Source organism: Seriola dumerili, unplaced genomic scaffold, assembly GCF_002260705.1.
Source record: "Seriola dumerili isolate Sdu_G_001 unplaced genomic scaffold, Sdu_1.0 BDQW01000068.1, whole genome shotgun sequence".
NCBI lineage: Eukaryota > Metazoa > Chordata > Actinopteri > Carangiformes > Carangidae > Seriola > Seriola dumerili.
The window spans coordinates 9,536,411-9,556,530 of NW_019174323.1; the positions used below are offsets into that span (position 1 = coordinate 9,536,411).

Below are 20,120 nucleotides of genomic sequence, written 5' to 3' on the forward strand. Positions count from 1 at the left end.
ACTGCTGCACGTGTAATTCAGCTGAGACAATTTATCTTGTATATTTGATAGTGAGTTAGATGAACTATAGTTACCACAAGGGTCAGTACAGTGAACTCTACTTGCAGTTTAAGTCCAGGAGATGGAAGCAGAGGATTGCAGACAAAAAGCCCTGCACACTTCATTGACAATTTTTGGGGAGCATGTTAGCCACACATCTAACAGTTATAATTTCAAACAAGTAATTATCATCCATCTGGGTTTTTAGTTAATTCCTGTAATGTAAACGGGTTATTTGGAATGATTAAATTTGCTAATTAGCTTGACCCACACCTTTCTGCTCATGCATGTCATCCTGAGTAGGCCGATTGTTTAACAAATCAATCAGGCTGCAAAATGGACATCAATAAAAATGATGAGATGAGAACTTATTGAGTGTATGCATATCACTGGACACCAAGCTCTCAAGTTTTCAACATTTAAAACAGAAACACAGCAGAAATTTGTCACTGTTGTGCCTTTACAAATATCAGTCATTTAGAATAAAGTCACAGTGATAATAGTCCCAAATTTGTAATCGTTCTTGAGACATAATATCTTCCATTATGGAAACAAGCTCATGTTTATTTGCCTTTGTCTTTGACATCTCAAACCTGGACACCTTTAATCTCATCAGAAAGAATGAATGAAATACAGCGTCTACATATTTTAGTAAAAACATACAATTAGTGACACTGATAACACTTATCTCTAAGAGTCCACACATGAAACTGCACCAGTTTTCAGGAAATGAAGAGTTTACTTAAAACCATATCACATCTCCAGAAGTCACTTCTGTGAATTAAAGACAGTTTATCTCGCCATAGTCCCACTGTGTACCGCTAACAGGAAATCCCAACATTATGATCAGGAAATGAAGTTTGTTTTGTGTAACATTATCTGCACTTCAGTTCATCCACTGTCCTCAAACATTAGTCCACAAACATCACTTTTTTAAAATAGATTTTTCCCACTTAGCCTCAGTGGTATCCAGTCATGAGAATGTTTTTTGTTTTATTTGCCAAGGAAAGATCTTGCTGCCAATAGTTCTCTTTTGATTGTATTTTCCACCAAAGATAATATTGAAGACTATCAATACTGACAAGGTCTGTGGGTTTTCCAGCTTAACTAGAACTAAAATGTAATTTTTGGATGCTTTTAGCAATATATATACAGACTATAGTCCATGTACTATGTGCACAGTGGTCGTCAATACATAGGCATATAAAATAAATACGATATACATGGCTGGATACATTGGCAAGGTGAAAGTATAGGTGAACTAAACCTTTATTTTGGCCTGCACAACAAAACAGTTCTCACAAAACAATACCTCAAGTGGATGTTCATGACAAATCCCTGATAAAAATGTGTCCTCAGAATCATTTCTACATATTTACAAACACAAATAATTACTAATTATTGTCTTGTGACAGTAGAGGCCTGCACATGATTCGGTGCCTTTCCGCAAAGTCCATTATTCCATCCTTTATTCTTCATCCCTGTTCAGTAGCATCAGTCTTTTCCTCTGTATGTGATGTTTGTGAAGGTAGAGGTGGCTCCTTTGTAGAGAGGATTGTGTCCCTGTTTGTCAAATACACATAAAGACGTGTATGTTAAGGTCAGTTTGACAGACACAAAATAAATGTTGTGGTTCAAGATTATAGGAAACTCCTAACATATACTTTAAAAGTCCCAATGGCATCACATAATAGAAAATTTTAATCAAAATAAAAAATTAAATGCAATTCATTACCTATACATGTCACCCATCCTACCTTGTATTTTAGTCACATATATGACCTTGAACGTGTGCCTTATGTTCTCACTCCTGTTACTCACAGCATCCTAAAACCACTGTGAATCTTTGTGGTTTCAGGCCTGTGGGATTTTTGAGGCCACAAAGAGGCCTATTACCAGTAAAGGCTGATTAGCGTTAGCTAATTTAAACCCAGCCCTTCCGTTGGCTGTCTTTTGTTCTGCTGGGAGTAACAGCATGCCATAGAAATAATAAAAAACATCTTCAGAAAACGAGAGCAATAGACTGTGTGTGTGGCCTCATGTGTGTGTGTACATGTGTTTGTGTGTGCAGACACGTTTTTGTGTGTTTTAAACAGTCCAAATGAGGATTTTCAGTCACCAAGGATGGGCTGAAGTGGAACATTTCTAAACTTTAAATCAAAACTTTTAAAATGTAATTATTTTTCAGTCTTAGTATTAAACAAACAACACATTGGTAGTTCCCAAAGACACCAGTTCACAGAACTTTCACGCACGTGCCACCTTGAACTACATTCACTAACCGTGTCCCACTTGGCACGAGCGCGTTCTTCCTCAAATTTGGCGAACTCCCGTCTGTCATGGATGGTGACCAGCAGTTTCCAGATAAGCAGAGCCGCCAGGCCGAGGAACAAGATGGCTCCCGCCACTGACAGAAGCACCACCAAAATGTCTGGACCCTTTGGGCAGTCTAGGAGGAAGAGATAAAGGAATGGGCAACGGAAACACACAGAAGACGATAAGCCACAAGCCAGGCCAGAGGAAGTCTGATTTCAAAATACTGTTTCCTCCATGTCTCGTCCCTGCTAAATATGTGTACCATTGAAATGTAGAGCATTGTGATATTGCCACCTGCCCCACTGTCAGGCATAGGGCATTGAACCCAGTGGTGTGGTTCCTTCTAGCATGAATTACAATATGTGAAGTGATGCGAGAGAACAAGGGCTGGATAACAGGGATGACCAGAAGGCAATGTGACTTTAACATACCAAAGAGCAGAAAGTAGGATGGGCTGAAGTGGAAAATAGCACCCTCACACAGCCAGGCCACAAATCTCCCACCCCTCATTGTGGTCAGGCAAAAATCAACAGGAATCTGATTTGCACAGTTTCAAGAAGGCTGTACAATAAATGACTGACAGTACTTTTCACAGAGGCATTAACATAAAGACTTCCCTACACAAAACAGGGATAACACATCACTTGTTGTGCTCTCTTTGGTCATTTTCCCCACCATAAGCTGTTCTGGCAAACTACATTAACCAAATGAACCGCCAAATATGTTTCTGAATAAACCTGATGGGAGTAATAGGCCATGCACTGCTGAATCATGCTTCATTTTATATCCGCAGCTGCTGGTTTATAGTTGTTCACAAGTTTGGGAGTTTCAGGAAGAAGGCAAGTCATCATTTCAACACTCTCATTAGTTCACTGGTTTGTTTGGCCTCTAGTTTCCAGGCTTAATTGATTCTCAACACAAAACTGCGGTTTTGTTGCAAAAACTTAAATGGGTGCATTAGGCCAGCTTTGTGAGGGGAAAAAGAATGAAGGTCGAGGTTATAGATCGTCTTTTAAAGGCCCTGGAAAGCTCTCAGTCAGCATCTTACTATGACCTATTGGGTCAACAAAAGTTGTAAAAATGTTTTATTATTTCAGATGAGAGATTTTCTTTTTTTGTTTTCTGTGTTGTTCGTACTGGTTGCAGCACATACGTATGTGGATAGCAGTGTTTGTGTAACCTATGGGGGGAACCAGGGTGAACTTTTACAGCCAACATCAAAGCTTTACTCCTCTTCCTCTCTCCTCATTCCTACTGTCTTCTGTTTCCTGTTTTAAACCGACCCTTTTGATCCTTAGAGCTGCCACCACACTGGCTTATATGCAAATCATACCAGATTGGTTTTTCATTCTGCAACATTATTTATTAACTTCTAAATGAGAAATATGCTTCGTTAATTTTGAGGGGTGTCTATTTCCTGTCTCCCTCCTTTCTTTTCTTTTTCCTTCATAATACAGCTTTATTCTATAGTTTCCTTTCTAAAAATATTCTTTCCCTTTCTTTTGCTTACTTAGTTTTCTCTCTCTCTCTCTACCCGCTTTCCTCTGGAGGATATGTAGAGTCAGCGGGTTCCTCAAGGAGCTGGGCAGCTGTTTACGACCCTCTTTGACACGGCAGGGTGCACTGTGTTCAAGGCAAATTTTGGTGTGCTTCTCTGCTACCCAGTTGTGCCTAAATTAAACACACACATTCATTAAAGGCAGACCCAGGGACAGACTTTCTCTGCGGGCACTGATGGTCATTAAAAGCTGTTTTTACCACCGCACACGCTTTCTATTTGGCCACTTAACAAGCAGATGAAGGGCGTGCAGCAGGGAAGTGACAACTTGTACTTGGGCGTAGAAAAACACACTGATTTCACAAGGTGAGGAAGCGTGGTATAATGAATATACTGTAGGTTGGTGATGCATTTGTGGTTGTATATTTTATCTTTGTTATCTGTTCAGTATGTTCTGGATTTGCCATTGTGGCTTCCTTCACCTCTTCCACATATATTATTATCAATAATATATGTATTATAATTATTAACCATATTTACTTATTATAAAGTATCTGTCCTTAAAGCATTATTAATGGATTTCATCTGTTTGGCCACTTGGGGGCAGTGGAACGACCTGTAAACACAACACTGGACATAGTATCATTGTTTAAAGTTATTACAGCTAACATGTTAGCAAAAAAACACCCAGTGGACCCAGATCAACATGAGCATTCATTTGGACTCGTGTTTCTAGCCAATACAATAGTCGCTCCCCTTTTCACCAGTTCCACTAAAGCTGCTTCAGCTTCACTGTAATCACCAGCCAGTAGTTGATGTTTGTTTGCTGTTTGATGCTGGGCTGGTAGTGCACTGTTGTTTTATCAGAGCTTTTTCACTGGGATAATCAAAACAGTAAAACAGTAAACTAGTGAACTAGTGAGGCTGATGGCATCTCTCTTACCGGGCTCTTTGACGACAAACAAGATGGACTTGCCACTGGCGTCTTCATAGTACTGGAAACGCTCCACGCAATCATCCTCATCTTTGTAAGTGCAGTTCACAGCATTTGTGTCATGGAGCACTGCATTAAAAAAAAAAAATGAAAAGAAAAGGGTTCATCAATGAATCAAGATATGCATCTCTTTTTTTTATCTCTTTTTTCTTGTTTGTGGTGAAATGGATACCTTCTTTAGAAAGCAGCGTGAACCCACAGATCGTTTGGTCTTGTTTGTATTTAAATTCTATAAAAGCTCATATTGAAATCCATGGAGCAACTTCCATAAACTTCTAATCAAATGAAAACTCAGTAGATTGAGGTTTGCTGCTACAGACTTATGTGGTCTGGTATGACCAGTAGCTTATGGCGGCTAAAGTCAGCTTATATTAGCAAACATTGGGTCGATATTGCTATTTAACTGACATTGCTTAGTCAGTCTGCAGAGCTTCTGACTTTTCTTTTGTTGCTACTGTTACAGTATTTTTATTTTTGCATTTACCATTACGCTGTAGTTGCCACATTTTCCGCTGTTCAGCAAAAGTAACACAGGACTGCTTTAACCTGCCACAAAATGGTAACTAAATACTTTTATATTATATTATATTATATTATATTATATTATATTATATTATAATAAAATTATTGACTTTATGGTTGGAGTTTTTGTCAGCTGAGCATCTCACCTAATTCATCCACAAGCTGGATTTCATCCTTGCAGATTCGAGAGCAGGTGTTGTCCTCAAACAGCTTGCCCCTCTTGAAGTGCTTACACTCCACACACTCCCTTCAAGTGGAAAAACGTAGGCCATCAGTTCATTTCAATTAGCTTTCCACATATATAAATATGAAAACTCCTTGTGCAAGCTCATCTGTATGCAGACTCACTTCTTCATGGTACAGGCGTCAGGGCAGGTGGGACACTTGTCACATGTGGCCCCGTACGCCCCGGGCTGGGTGCACTCACAGGCCCCGCACACACACTGGCCCCTCCCACTGCACAGCAGACCCAGGTTGGACATACAGGTGTCAGTACGTCTGGAGCAGTTGCAGTTCTCACCTTGCCAGTCTGGTGCACACTGGCAGAAGCCACAGTTACAGACACCGTGGCCTGGCAGGAGAGAAGGGACAGGAAAATAAAAATCAAAATGAAACAGACAACCACAACAAGTTAAATACTGAAGTTCCCATTTGGCCTCAAATGCTGTGTTAAGTAACATTTTTTCTGATTTATGCACATACAGTATTGGGTATGTGCTTGGACCAGGGCGTCACTGAAATTAGATCACACTTACATTGAGCAAAGTATTGAAAAACAGTTTTTACTTGATTCCTCCTGATACATTTGTTATCTCCACTGACCTTGGGATCCTGACTTGAATTTAAAATCAAGTTTTGCAGGTTTGAACTGCACCTTTTTGCACAAAATGAGTATACGGTGATGAATCCACCAAAATATCAGTGGAGCTGAGGAGGTTATTAAATCAGCCAAGACATTAACATTCTCTGACAAAGCTACTTTAACACTGTTTATTGGTGTAACTTCCACTTGAGGAATCAAATAAACAATAACGGAGAAGAGGACAATGAGGCCAAGTGAAAGTCTGTGTGAGAAGGAGGGTGTGATGGTAGCTGTTAAAGAGGAAAGTGAGAGGCAGTCGTGGTCAGTGGTTGACATAATTGTTATGTCAATTGTTGTGCATCAACTTAAGTTTGATGTATTCAGTCTGACACATAGGGTTTTTTTGGAAATTTTGGAAACTCCACTAGAATTTAAAATAAAGTTGTGTGGGTTCGAACAATATTTGGGCGTCAGCTGGGCTGTGGTTTGTTAAGGGAGTAAATGAGTAAATCTTTTGTCATACTCCTGCTGTATTTTCCTCTTGCAATCAGATGTTTTACCTTTATTTGAGGGTTCCACTTCATCTTGAGGATTCTCTACCATTAATATTCAAAAATTCATGCTGGCCTTGTTAAAGTTCAGCTAGAATTGCACAGTGCCATGTTTTCATCAAGCACTAACAGTGGGTTTACAGCCACTCCAAATGTTATAAGTGTATTTTTTTTCAGTGGCTTTGTAAACTCTTGAATTATGACCCCTAACGCTGGAAAGCAGAAGTGGTAAGTCATGTTCCTGCAACTGGTAGAGATCTAAAACCCATTTCATTGTGTGCCCGTGGTGTCTGGGGGGCTTTTATTTTTAGCTGGATGATTCAGTGCATGTGTGAGTAAATTTGTGCACATTGGTTTTGCTGTTATTCCATGTATCCATATGTGCATATGAGTGTGCATGCCAATAAAAGAGTGACACCGCAGAAAACATTGTGGCCTATCGCTGCCGAACAATGCCCAGATAAACAATGAGACAGGAAGCTGCTTGGAACAGTCTGACATGGATAAACGATGACCCACGAACAAACTGTCATTACCACCTGACCACAGGACCGCTGGCTTTTAATTACACCATTCTGTGGGGGGAGAGGAATTGTCCCTGCACTGAATAAGGTATTTCAAGACAACAGCAGACCATGTTCTACACACAAAACATTTCTAGCACTCTCCCACTAGGCCCTTTTCTGCCCAAACATGGGTTTATTTTTAGCCTTATTACACCACACCAGCCAATGAGTAAGCAGAGAGGTATTTTCATGTTAATATATGGGCTTTGGGGAATAGAGCAAAACATTTCTCTGAGGGGGCAGCAAGGGGGTTTTTGAATGATACACAAGATCTGACGATGTCATGAAGCATGAGGCAGAAAAGCAGTCTGCGTGAAAACTTTGCATTATGCAATTAACAATGCTCAATTAAAATATCCCCAGAGCAATCTCATTAATTGTTCATGTATTTTAACTACTATTACTTAACGAACGATGAATTTCTTCAATAATGGAGAACACTTCTGATAGAGGCCTGTAACTTTAGACTCCATGATCTCTATTCTTGTACTTTATGCAGGCAAATTTGTGTCTCCTGTCGTTCTCTGACATTTGAATCCTGCCATCTCGTACCTGGGAAGTTTGACATTTAGGGATGTTTTTTTTTTTTTGAATTAGATGAGAAGACCATTACCACTCTCATGTCTGTCCCTTACGGATGGAGTGAGGAGGTGATAAGCTTAGCAAGCATAAAAACTAGGAGCAGTGGGAGATCCTAACCAGCTAGCTCAGCTATTTTCAAAGTTGTTTTAGTGCGCAGATAAAACAAAGGAGAAAAAACGTGTTAATAAGTCAGCTTTTTAAGTGTTGGCAGGTGTATTTGCGATATCTGGACAAAGCCAGGCTAGCTGTTTCCCCATTGCTTCCAGCCTTTACGCTAAGTTAACTCTGTATTTTGTGCTACATCCATATAGCCTACAATGTGGGCATAAGGAGAACCTCCCAATTATTCTGATTTGGGAACATTATTCCAAGATAGTTCCCCACTGCTAACTTTAGTCACAACAGATAAAGTGCCTAATTTTACTATTTGCTACTTGTGTTGTGCAAGAGGATCACTGCCAAATGAAAACATTGTAAATATTGTTAATTGGATTTTAAAGACACATTAACTTCCAGTGAAGATGGTTTTGTGGAAGATATCGTAGCTGTCAGAAATTCCTGATATCTCTGACCATGAAAAGATGGTAGACAGTATACCTCCATTTTTGTTGGGATTTCTTGCAAAGATCTAATACATGTATAACTTCTGTCAGTAGTGTAGGCAAATCAACTGCTAACAGAATAAGTGTAATGCCTATTTTACACATAAGATCTCAATAACAACCCTCAGGGTAACATCATGTGTGTTGATGACACACTGTCTCTAAAAGAGGAGGATGATCATGAGGCTCTGAGTTAAAGCTCCTAACAGTTACCAAACCCAAACTCATTCCCATTGTTTAAAAGTCTCAACCACAACAGAGAAACTTGAGAGTTCCTCCCTCTGACCGGAGAAAGCTACTGTCTAACCTGAAAAGGCTTTTTCTTTGTGCATGAATCTTGTTGAACTCCGCCGTGCAAAAGCTTGGCTTTGCCGAACACAAACATACAACGTGAGCTCACATAGTGCACACATCACACATTGTGTTTATTGTGAATGGAGCCCATGTCCCGGGCAGAGGGGAGTGTTGTTATTGTATGTAATTCTTCCCAGATGAGGTGGGTGGCAAGTCGGTATGGTGAGGGGGACTGCCACCCCCGGCTGCAAAGGTATTCACATTCTCTGAAACTCTGCCACAGACACACACAATGTTTATGATAAGTCAATGAACCATTTTAACTCCCTTCACCTTTCAGTTTTACTCATGTTTTGTGGTGTGAGATGTGAAAATAATGTAAAAGGAACAGTTTAACAATTGTGAAATGTTCACTTTCTTTTTGAGAGTTAGATGAGAGGACTGATACCATTCTCGTTACAACCAACACCTGGTTAGCTTAGCTTAGCATAAAGACTGGTAACAGGGGGAAACATCTAGCCCTGCAGATTCGTTTTACCTTTATCTTTAACCAACTGGTGGTCAATTTCATCACAATAATAATAAATTAAAAAAAAGTTATTTTTTTCTAATTCCTTGTTTTGTCTGACCAAGTCCACAATACAAGAGTTTCTAATGAACAATGATTTAAAAGACAGAGAAGCAGCAAATCCTCTCATATGACAAGCCATAACCGTGAATGCTTGCCATTTTTGCTTCATAAATGACTTTGTTGAATGAAAAGTGATCAATAGAGCTGCAGTGATTAATGGATTAGTTGACTGATAGACTTTAACTTTATACAAAAGAAGTCATTTAATATCATCAATTATTGGTTAAGCCCCGCTCGAGGACCTTAAGATGCTCAAGTGAAACAAATCAAGACATTTGAACCTCTTTCTCATTTTATAAGATCTTACCTGAGCAGAGCTCCCCCTTATAGCGCAGGCAGTTGAAGTCATCACACTCGCACAGCTTGCCCCAGACTTTCCCAAAGTCACTGCTGTGGCACACACACTGGCCGCACACACAGTCTCCACGGCCGCTGCAGATGGCAGAGTGGTGCCCACTGCAGCGGTCTTGCTCTGTGGGATTATAGTCTCCCTCTGCACACTCACAGTGCGGCCCCAAGCGACCCGGGTGGCACAGGCAGATGCCACACTCGTAGGTGCCGTTGCCATAGTGACATTTGGGGCTGAGGGGCTGGGCTTTAGCCTGGCACTTGCAGTCGCACTCAAAGGTGACGGTGATGGAGAGGGAGTCCTTGAAGCCCACAGGCTTAATTATGAAGGTTTTCTTCTTCTGCTTGGGGCAACCGCGAGCTCTGGCCTCCACACTGAAAGACACCTGGGTGGGAGGAAGGGATTGAAATTGTACCATGTCAAATTTTGGATGTATTTGGTTCAAACAAATACTTCTCTTGAGGAGAGAACACACACACACACACACACACACACACACACACACACACACAATCACACTTTGTAACACCGATCATGCTTCTGTATCACCCTGGACTACATTACCCAACATGTAAAAGCACTTTACTTGAATGGTTCATTCCATGAACATTTAAAAGCATTTTCAGCATTACTGGATTGTACAGCATTACATTACTACATCACTGTTGGCAGAAACAGCACAGAGATGTGACACAGGGAATGCTTCCATATGTATTTTAGTCAAAGTAATTGTTCATTCAGCACTGCATCCAAATCTGGTAAATGTCCAAAAGAGGGCAGTTACTACATCTGGTGAAACACCCATATATGGAAGAAATAAGAGGAGCTGAGAGAAAGAAATGTGTGGAGGCCAAAAAATGTCACCTGGAGTGAGGAGAGAACAAGGCAAAGTGCCAAAGAAGCTGTGATAAAGAAAAAATGCAAAAGAGGGACAGACAAAGAACTCTTTAAGCAGACAACTTGCTCTAAATGGAGTTGGCAGAAGATGTATGGAAAGACATGAAAACTAAGAAAGACGAGTTCAGAGACAGTGCTGAGCCACTTCTTTCCATCATGTGAAAAAGGGGAAAATCCCACAATACAAACAAAGTTGATAACAGCAAGAAGGGAAATGGAAAGAGACCAAAAAGACAATGAAAAATAGTACATGGAACTAACTACCATGTTGTTTTTAGAATCAGGACATGATTGTGGCCCCTAGTCTCTTGGTATTTTTAATCCCCAGAGATAGGACAGATAGTGAAAAAGATGGCAGGGGGGCTGTTAATGTTGTTTTCATGCAATACAAACTGTTACCATACATTCAGCTTATAGTGTCCTTAAAGCTCAATTTCTTAAAACAAGTGCTTCATCTGCTCAACGGGACGCTATTATTGCACCTATTTTCTTATAAAAATAATTAATTTGAGGAAAGTGTAAATCAATTCATACTTGAGAAGTAATTTGATTTATCCAGTCTTGTTACAGGATGCTGACATAATGTCTTGGAAATTCCTGTAACAAAGAAACTATGCTAACAAGTGGCGTTATCTCAAATTAGTTTCATAAGAAAATAATTCTTGAAGGCTGACTGTGAGACATGTCTTGCGGAGAGTTACTATTTCAGGATACTGGCTTGGTGTCCTTGAACAAATATATGCCATTTTCAAGTAAATTCATTTTCTTAATAACAGAACAACATATTTGCATAAATTTTTAAATGAAGCCACAATGCACTGATTCTGCTATGCTGATGACTGATGTAGGATTACAGTACTGGGATAAATTTATAGATACCTCTGTTTTCTAAAGACTAAAGTCCTGCAGAACTGACCGTATCTCCTACTTTGAGCCCAGAGCAGGACTTGAGGCCAGGGATGAGCTCTCCATTCAGACAGGTGGCGTTAAAGGACAGGGACAGCTCCTCTGGGATGCCTTGGAGCTCCAGCTCCACCTTGGAACGAATTTTCTGGCAACACCAACAAAAGAAAATAGCAAAAAACACATACACATGGAAGGGTGAGTATATAGACTTGCATCACGAGGCCAAAATCACCTTAGGTTTCAAATTTCAAATTAAGAAATTACCTGACTTGGAAAACAAGTAATTTCCTACATTTTTTCTGTCATAAAAGAATAACATAAGTTATTACTACAAGCAAATTATGATAATTATATTGTAATGATTATAATGATTTCCCTCTCCCAATTTCTATACACAGCACTTTTAATTTCCTTCTGTAATTGCATGTAGGCCAATATACACAGTGTTTATTTGGGTGTACAGACACTCAAGTGCACACATGTTTGTATGCACACCTGTGAAAACACCAAAGTTCAAGCCAGGATTGACAATAAAATCAATTTCCAGCTCCTTCACATGTTTTCTGCATAATAAACCTGAACAAAACACAAACAATGAAGCACAGCCTCATTGGGTCATTTGGTCAGCTTCAGTCTTAAACCACTGTGGAATTTCTACTGAGACTCTGGCTCGACTGCATGTATGACTCAGAAAGGGTGTGTGTCAACAGACACATGTCATACCCTCAAACACTGTCTCAACTAGGGTGTGTGTCTGTGTCTGTGTGTGTGTATAACACTTACAGCATAGGCCTTCTGAATGAGCTGAATAACATTGCCCGAGTCGTTGGACAGTGTTCCTACTGTGGTACCAGGAATCAGCTCGCTGTAGTTCTACAAGATGGAAAACAGAAACAGACTGTTATCATCCTACACAGTCACAGAAACTATTTCTAAAGCGTTAACAGTCATATTTGTATCATCAGTTACAAAATACATGTCTCAATACCTGATAAACATTGTACAACCATGTGATATATACTGTATAATTTCCCTCCAAATGTGTGAAAAATGTAAAACCTGTTCATCTCACAAGATGACTAAATATACTAATAAATATTCATTACTTTAAAGCCTTTCTTTGTGATGATACAATAAAAGTAAAAAATATAAACCTTAATATAAAAAATATTTGTCAATAAAATGTTTTACAACATATAAAATCATTTGTTCCAGATGTTATTGCATTATACAGTAATTTACAACATTAATTGATTATAGTCTTTTTTTCACTTTTTCCTTCATTACCCAGTTAAAAAAAACTGTTAATGACAGGACAAAAAAGAACAAGTAGAAAAAGGAAAGCTGATGACAGCTATTGTGACAGTTAAAGAATGTTGCAATGGTTGCACTGGTTTCTATGGTTTCTCATAAATGTATGAGAAGGTTGTGAGACCTGCCCCATAGCTTCACAGTTATATTGTCACACCCTTAAAATGCTGACGTGTGACACACCCTCACTCACGATGTTCACAAATTCTTGACTTGTTTTCTTTCATGAACAAAGAAAATTGGTTAGAGCAAAAACTATATATTTAATACTTGTTTTTGTGAATACAATTAAAAGTAACAGTCTGGGAAATAAACTGAGTTTGTATGTTGCTCTGTCTGAATAGAGCATAATAGATGATTATGATTAATTCTGAATTTCCATTCTTCCAATGCAGGATCCAAGAATCGCAGTTAAAAACCAGTGAGGTTTGGAGAATGTTGGCTAAATGCTACAGTATGTTCAAGATGAGATGATTACAGACTGGGATTTGTCATCTTCTCGGTTTCAGTTTAAAAACATTAATTTATGTATTCTTGTTTTTTCAGAATTGGTCACTGCACGTTCAGTATTTTGTAAATGAAAGTCATGAATTGAAGGCTGAATGTGCGAACTGCAGAGCTCCTGACCTGGTACAGAGGAACCACAGGATTGGTGACAGCAAAGATGAGGTTGATATTGTTTTCCGACATCTTCTCTGTGATCAGAGCGAGAGATGGGTAATCCTATGGGACCAAACAGGGCGGTGTGGTTAGCACATAAACACTGAAACGTTCCTATTCGTACGTCTAAAGACATGCATATTTAAACAAAGTCTTTCATTCTCTCTGCTTCTCTCTCATACTGTGTCCACTACTGTCTGTGCATCAAACACACATTTACAGTGTACACTAACCATGGTGGTAGACATGCTGTACATATTGTCAGAGTTGAGGTGGCACTGCCCGTCATTGGGTTGCACGATTCCTGCCAGACGACCATCCAGAGCCACATGAGTCTTTGCGTCCGAGGTGAAGATCAGGAGATGGGAAGCACCGGGACGCCAGCCGATCTGCTCCTAGTTTCCATCAAACCGCATGGAAGGAAAATTAAAGTAAATAATTTTTTTCATTTTAATTTGCTGGACACACATGTTAAGCAGCTGATTGATTTCAACTGTTTTTAATCTAGTTCTTCTTTTGGAAAGCCTTAAATGTTTATATCTACGCATGTGTGACAGAAGAGAAAAAGAATGTAAAACAGAATCAGCGTTAGGTGTGTGAAACGATGCATGTGCAGCCTGTCTCTCCACCTTGCACACAGCAGCCTGGATGATGGCATCAAAGCCTCCCTCCGGGGCATCTCGGTTCCTGGACACCATCTGCTTCTTCACTTCCTCTGTGAAGCGGCCCACTTCCTCCGTCAGAGACAGGACGTGCTTGTAGCCAAACTGGGGCAGACAGGTGGTGTTTATGCTGTCAATCAAACATCAGTTTATCAGTCGTTTAATCATTTGATCATCTGTTTAGCCTGTATACCATTGCAACAAAAAATGTCTGACCTCCATCCTACAATTTATTACATGGAAGTTTTGAGGGGGTAAATAACCAGGTGTAAAATAATCTACATCAGGTCAATTGGTTTTACACTGTATGTTTTTAGCTACATAATTAGGCTAGTCATAGTCATCTTAAGCTATTTTCCTGTTTTGTTTAGTACCTATTTTTGATTTTTTTTTTTTTTTTGTGAAATTTAAATTATTTTTATAAAGTACATTCAGTTAACTTTCAGGTTAGAGTTTGACATGACAACTCTTAATTGTACCCTATTTCGCAGTGTTGTGCTTCCAATTGTGACATTTAGGGACAAGACTACGAGTCTAACAGTTGTGAGGCTGTACGTCTGCACAAACGTAGGCTAAATGTCATAGGCAGTACGCTAACATGCTCACAATGCTAACATGTTGATATTAAGCAGGTACTAGCACATTCATTACCATGGTCTCCATCTTAGCGTAGAATGTTAGGATGCTAACATTTGCAAATTAGCACTTAAAGTGAGGATTAATGGAGAAGCCATTGGTTAAGTAGTTTAAAAAACCACAAAAGTTAATATAATAGTAGCAAGAAAAATCAAGAGATTACCAAAGTTAGTAGTATATATATCATCTGGGAACCATGAACAAACTTTTGTTCAATTCCAAATCCATTAAATGGCTGCTGAGATACTTTGAACTACACTGGTGAACTGACCGACTAACATTGCCATACCTAGCCATGCCACTAGCATGGCTGCAAAAGAGTTCAAAAACAGTTCAAAACACATTATATTTAGAGTTGTCTCTCCTGTTCGTCATTCAGTTAAAGAGGCTCTTTTGCTCCACCACTTAGCCCCTCTTTCTCCTTGTTTTGTTCACTACTAGACCGAAATTCTCCACTTGTCTTATCTTTTATCCAAACATTCTTGGAGGCTGGAAATTGGCAGACTGTGTGTAAGCAGGAGAGTAAATGACCCCAAGGGACCTTAAACCACCAAATCCACCACGGAGTCGCCTTCAGACGGGGTTGCGGGGCAGCCAGCATTGGGATGCTGTTAGATTACCTGCGGTTGATTCAGAGCAGCTGACCAAGCAGTAGGGAGCCACCGTAAGCCTTTAACAAGTGCTGTGACGCTGCCCGCCTCCATTTGTACTGAGCAACGCTGTGTTTAAAGGTGTCCTCACTAAAATGACATCATCTGAGTCATAATGAAGCTAATTTCAACATGCAGACATAAACATCCACTGAAATCAACACCAGTTCCATTAGGAATGTAAAACAATGCCCAATCTAAGAATGCAGCCACTAAAATAAACCTTCCATTACAAAGAGGTCTGGATTCGGTTTAGATACATGTGTAACAACAAGGAAACAGGTTAAGAAGACTAATCTTGACGTCCTCGTTGTCAATACTATATACAATACCAATACCATAGGTCAGCATGAAGTGCATTACTAACGGCAGGAAAATGTACATTTACATTGTTTTTCTTCAAGATGGTTGAACAGTAATAGGATAGCATGGCATCAAACAACGAGTACTTTTCAAACTTTAAGCTCTTCTGGCATTTTTTTTTTCATTCACCTGTAGCAGGGGTTCATCACAGCCTCTTTGGGGGAGATGTACATGTAAGGTGAGAGCGGCTTGTCCACAAACGCCCCAAAGCCCATGCGGAGGTTGCTGGTGGTGCGGTTCATGGCCTCGGCCAGGCCTTTCCCCAGCGTCCTCAGGCGGAAGAGGTCGTCATTCATGGAGTAAGAGAGGTCCATGAGGTAGTAGAGATCCACGGGGTAGTCCTCTACCTGACGCACCTTCACTGTGAAGCGCTTAGCATCATCTGGGAAAACATGATAGAGAAATATTGTTTAGGTTTTTTTTTTATAGCTGATGTTATTATTATGGGTCTCTTCAGTCACTCAGTGGTAATACACTTGGATTTAAGCATTTGCTCGAAGTCAGAACACAATCTCTCTTTACTTCAGTAAGTCTGAAACTCAATTTCCATCACTCATGTATTAACCAAATTCAGAAGCGGACCTGGCCTGAGGGTGATGTGGAGTTTCTGGGGTTTGATCTGTGTGACGTCTTGTGTGGCCCCCGCTGCCTTGTTGCTGAGGGGCCGGTCCTCGATCACCTGCAATTTGCTGGTTGGATACTCCAGGCCCGACAGAGCACAGCCCGCCGCCACCAGGTTACTCTTCAGGTCACAGCGGGAGGAACTGGCAACTCCCTGGCCAAAGTCCTGACAGAAAAATGCATTCAGGCTTGAGATAAAAGTTTCAAGGAGCCTCCTCATTTGTTTTCAGATTTCCCATCTGTAGTAAAGCTGTGTTGGGAGAGAATATTGAACTCATTTGAAAGCTTAACTGCAATGGGGATGATAAAAGTCCAGAAATGGCACAAGAATACATTTCTAATACACAATCTCCTGGACTGAAGAAACACTTCAACATCTCTTCAACAAACTCTGGACTTAAAGGCAAATTACACCTTGATTTAAAATGAACATTCCTATCTGAACGCCCCAAATATTTCAACCAGTAGGCTACTTCTGAACATTAAGAACCAGAGTACTCAGGCTGAAGTCAGTCTGAGAAAACGTTGCTCTTGAATGGAAGGTTGAGTTTTGCAGTATTAAATCATCACACTCATTAAAGTTAAGTGAACCAGAAAATATGACTATATCCCCATGCAGTCACAGGACATGTGTCACTATGTCATTAGCGCCAGGAATCAAATCAAAACCCAAACACACGTACATGGAGTATTGGGTTGTAGATTTGACTTTCAAAAACGCACTGCGAAACTGCTCCTTTCATTTTCACCTGAACCTATTTCATGTTCTCAGTAAAAGCAGTAAAATAAAGACATAAAACATCTGCATGCATTCTTCTCAAGCAGATTATAGCTGACAAGGAGGTCTGTACCACCCTGCACCAGCGGAAAGCTTATTGCCTAAATGAAGTGAAGTGGAAAAGAAACCTACCTCTTGAAAGCACCACGCACAGCTCGGGTGCACAGCCAGACATTGCTTGCATGTGCTGGCTCCTCTGGAGGTGCAGACGTTTGAAGCTGGAACCAAAAGAAAAAAAAAAATGTTCTCTCTAAAAGTACAGTGATTCTTTCTTGATAATGTTCACCTCACATGAAAGACATCTGTTTTACCAAATTGTGAAGTCTCTTATAACTGTGTGTACTTAGATTAAATGAATGGCAAAAAAGAATGAAACCCATCTAAGTTCTCAGGTGTTGGATATAAAGTGGTGGAAAGTAACTAAGTACTAAGCTTTACTCGAGTACTACAATTTTAAGCTACTTCACTTAAGAATGTCCAATCTCTACTATTTTATACTTCTACTCCACTACATTTCAGAGGGAAATACTGTACTTTTTACTTTTTTAACTTGTAGTCACTAGTTACTTTTCAAATTAATATTATTTTAAATAAAAAAATGCATGATGGCGTTGTAAAACACAATACCAAACCCTCTTACATTACACATTACTTCTTTCTTTTCTATCAAATAATAATCTCATGACCCCTCAGTTATAGCTTGTGGCCCTTTGAAGGGGCCCAACCCCTAGATTGGGTATCACAATCTCCATCTGGGCCAGCTACAACTGTAAAATTCCATGTATTCATTGATGCACTCTATCAGTGTAATTTATCAGTTTAAGTTAAGTTTGATACTTTGAGAACAATTAGCTGCTAATACTTCTGTACTTTTACTTCAATAAAGTGAATTGATACTTTTGCTGAAGTAAAGAATCTCAGTGTATATGATGAAAACTATTTATTCTCTACAAATTATTGATTATGTATTATTTCCCTGTGCATCTCCTCACTGTCCCAACTTTCTAAATTCTTCCTCAATGCCAATTAATGAGAAAAAGCACTGACACCCTAATCCGGACCATCTTACTTAACAAGTACTTTGAGAACATAATTTTTCAAGTCTCAGCAGAGTTGAAAACTTGCCTCTAGACCGCCAAAAATGTATAATGTGTCTAACACTGAAAACATTCCTGGCTACACGGGCAAAAGCATGAAAACAGCAGAGCACAAATTACAACTTACCGCAAACTTCTGTTATTCCAGTAAAGATCAAAACACACATCCATAATTGCCGCTGCGCCGGGAGAGCACCCATCCTGGTGCGGGCTCTGTGAGGGAAGAGCCTGCCAACGAGCTCCGTGCGAGTACAAGCAGGACAATACAAGAAAAAAAAAAACTTAAATCTGCAATCGACACAACTCCAAATACAGTCAAATTTCTTAGAACCACCCCCAAACTCCACATCCATACCTCTCATTACCATACTATTAAATACAGTGGGCGGGGAAAGTGCAGCATCTTTAAGCCTGAGCTGAGTTTTACTTTTGTGGCTTGCAGGTCTGAGCATCAAACATGTGATATTATTGTACTGTGCTGTACTACTGAATATAGCTAGGTCATATTCGCATATCATACAAATGTGCATATAAACTATTTTTTTTTAATAAAAGAAAAAAAATGTCTTTGCAAAAACTGAAATTCAGTGTGCTTTCTCAGCACACTGAAAGATTGTAGGTTATTATAGTGGTTAAACCACTGCATTAAAATGCAAAGGCTTGATAGTATTATCGCATACAAAACGGCAGCAGACCTAATGTAAAGTAAGAATTCACTATAATCAAGTTTATATGAGTTTTGCTTTAATACACACTGCCCACTAATGGACATAACCTGTAAGGACAGATTACCAACACACACTCCTCCTTGGTAGGTCTGCACACTTTAGGTGCTGGGTGTTCATGGAAGAATGCCTATTAATGACTCAAAAATGTCTTGAATGAAAAATGAAACTTGGCCTGATAATAGTCTAATATTAAAACATTTCAATTGAATGGTCATGGTTGTTCTCATTAAATACACATCTGGTCTCTGCTGGTTGAATTCTGGCTAAATTCCTCCTGTTTCTTTTTGACTCAGTCTTCAGTGAACACAGACTATAAATGGCTTTAGGAGAACCAGTTAATCTTTTGAATAAATCACAGTACAAGCTTTAAAAGAGATGATGGTCTGAATCTCAGTGACTGGCCTAATGACCAAATAATATATTGAATATTACTCAACTAAACCAATCAGAATGCTGCTACAAATCGACCAATCAAAAATAATGTTACAGACCGACCAATTAGATGGCGGCTATACATCGGTCAATCAAAGATCCGGTTTCTCTACTGTCTCTGGGTCAATCAGAGCAATCAGAACGCGGCTACTAACCAACCAATCAGAGCCCGGCTACTCAATAGCCAAGCTCTGCATACGTAGCTTAGCTAGATTCATCTCTAGAATAACTTTTCTGTTGCTCAACTTATAAAGTTGAAAATACCACGACCGTCAAGCGGTATGTTTGGTAGTTTCAAGGACTAGCAATGCTCGATTTTGTCACCATTCTGGAACAGTATTCTTTCCTCCTCTTCTCAAGTTGGCTGTGTGCTACAGGTACCACTGGGCAGCGGCATGCAGTCAGGGCAGGCTATCCTTCTAGACTCAGCTTCTACTGTTCTGAGATCAGAACTATATTGCCTTCGCCCTGCGCATGCGCAGAAATATGTGGGAACTAAACTTCCAGCAGTAGCAACTAAACAGCAAAGAACACTAATTTATCATCTTCGTGCAACAAAATTTGAGAATTCTGAGTCAGAATATTGTTACAGGAGTAGAGCAGCTCCTTTCAGGAATAGCTCAGCGCATAGGT

The 20,120-nt window shown here is 39.7% G+C and overlaps 1 protein-coding gene across 1 annotated transcript; it reads right to left on the bottom strand.

The window, feature by feature from the left end:
* Window positions 1-443: 443 nt before the first annotated feature.
* On the bottom strand, window positions 444-18,661 carry itgb3 (integrin subunit beta 3). The gene is made up of 15 exons (XM_022742794.1): window positions 18,455-18,661; window positions 17,363-17,448; window positions 16,414-16,618; window positions 15,961-16,213; window positions 14,150-14,312; window positions 13,754-13,915; window positions 13,488-13,583; window positions 12,333-12,422; window positions 11,560-11,694; window positions 9,705-10,131; window positions 5,718-5,940; window positions 5,516-5,616; window positions 4,797-4,916; window positions 2,322-2,488; window positions 444-1,602 (listed from the first exon to the last, which is right to left on the bottom strand). Exons 1-15 carry the CDS (start codon window positions 18,525-18,527, stop codon window positions 1,534-1,536), a joined length of 2,370 nt encoding a protein of 789 aa, XP_022598515.1. The 5' UTR covers window positions 18,528-18,661; the 3' UTR covers window positions 444-1,533.
* Between the last annotated feature and the right edge of the window lie 1,459 nt (window positions 18,662-20,120).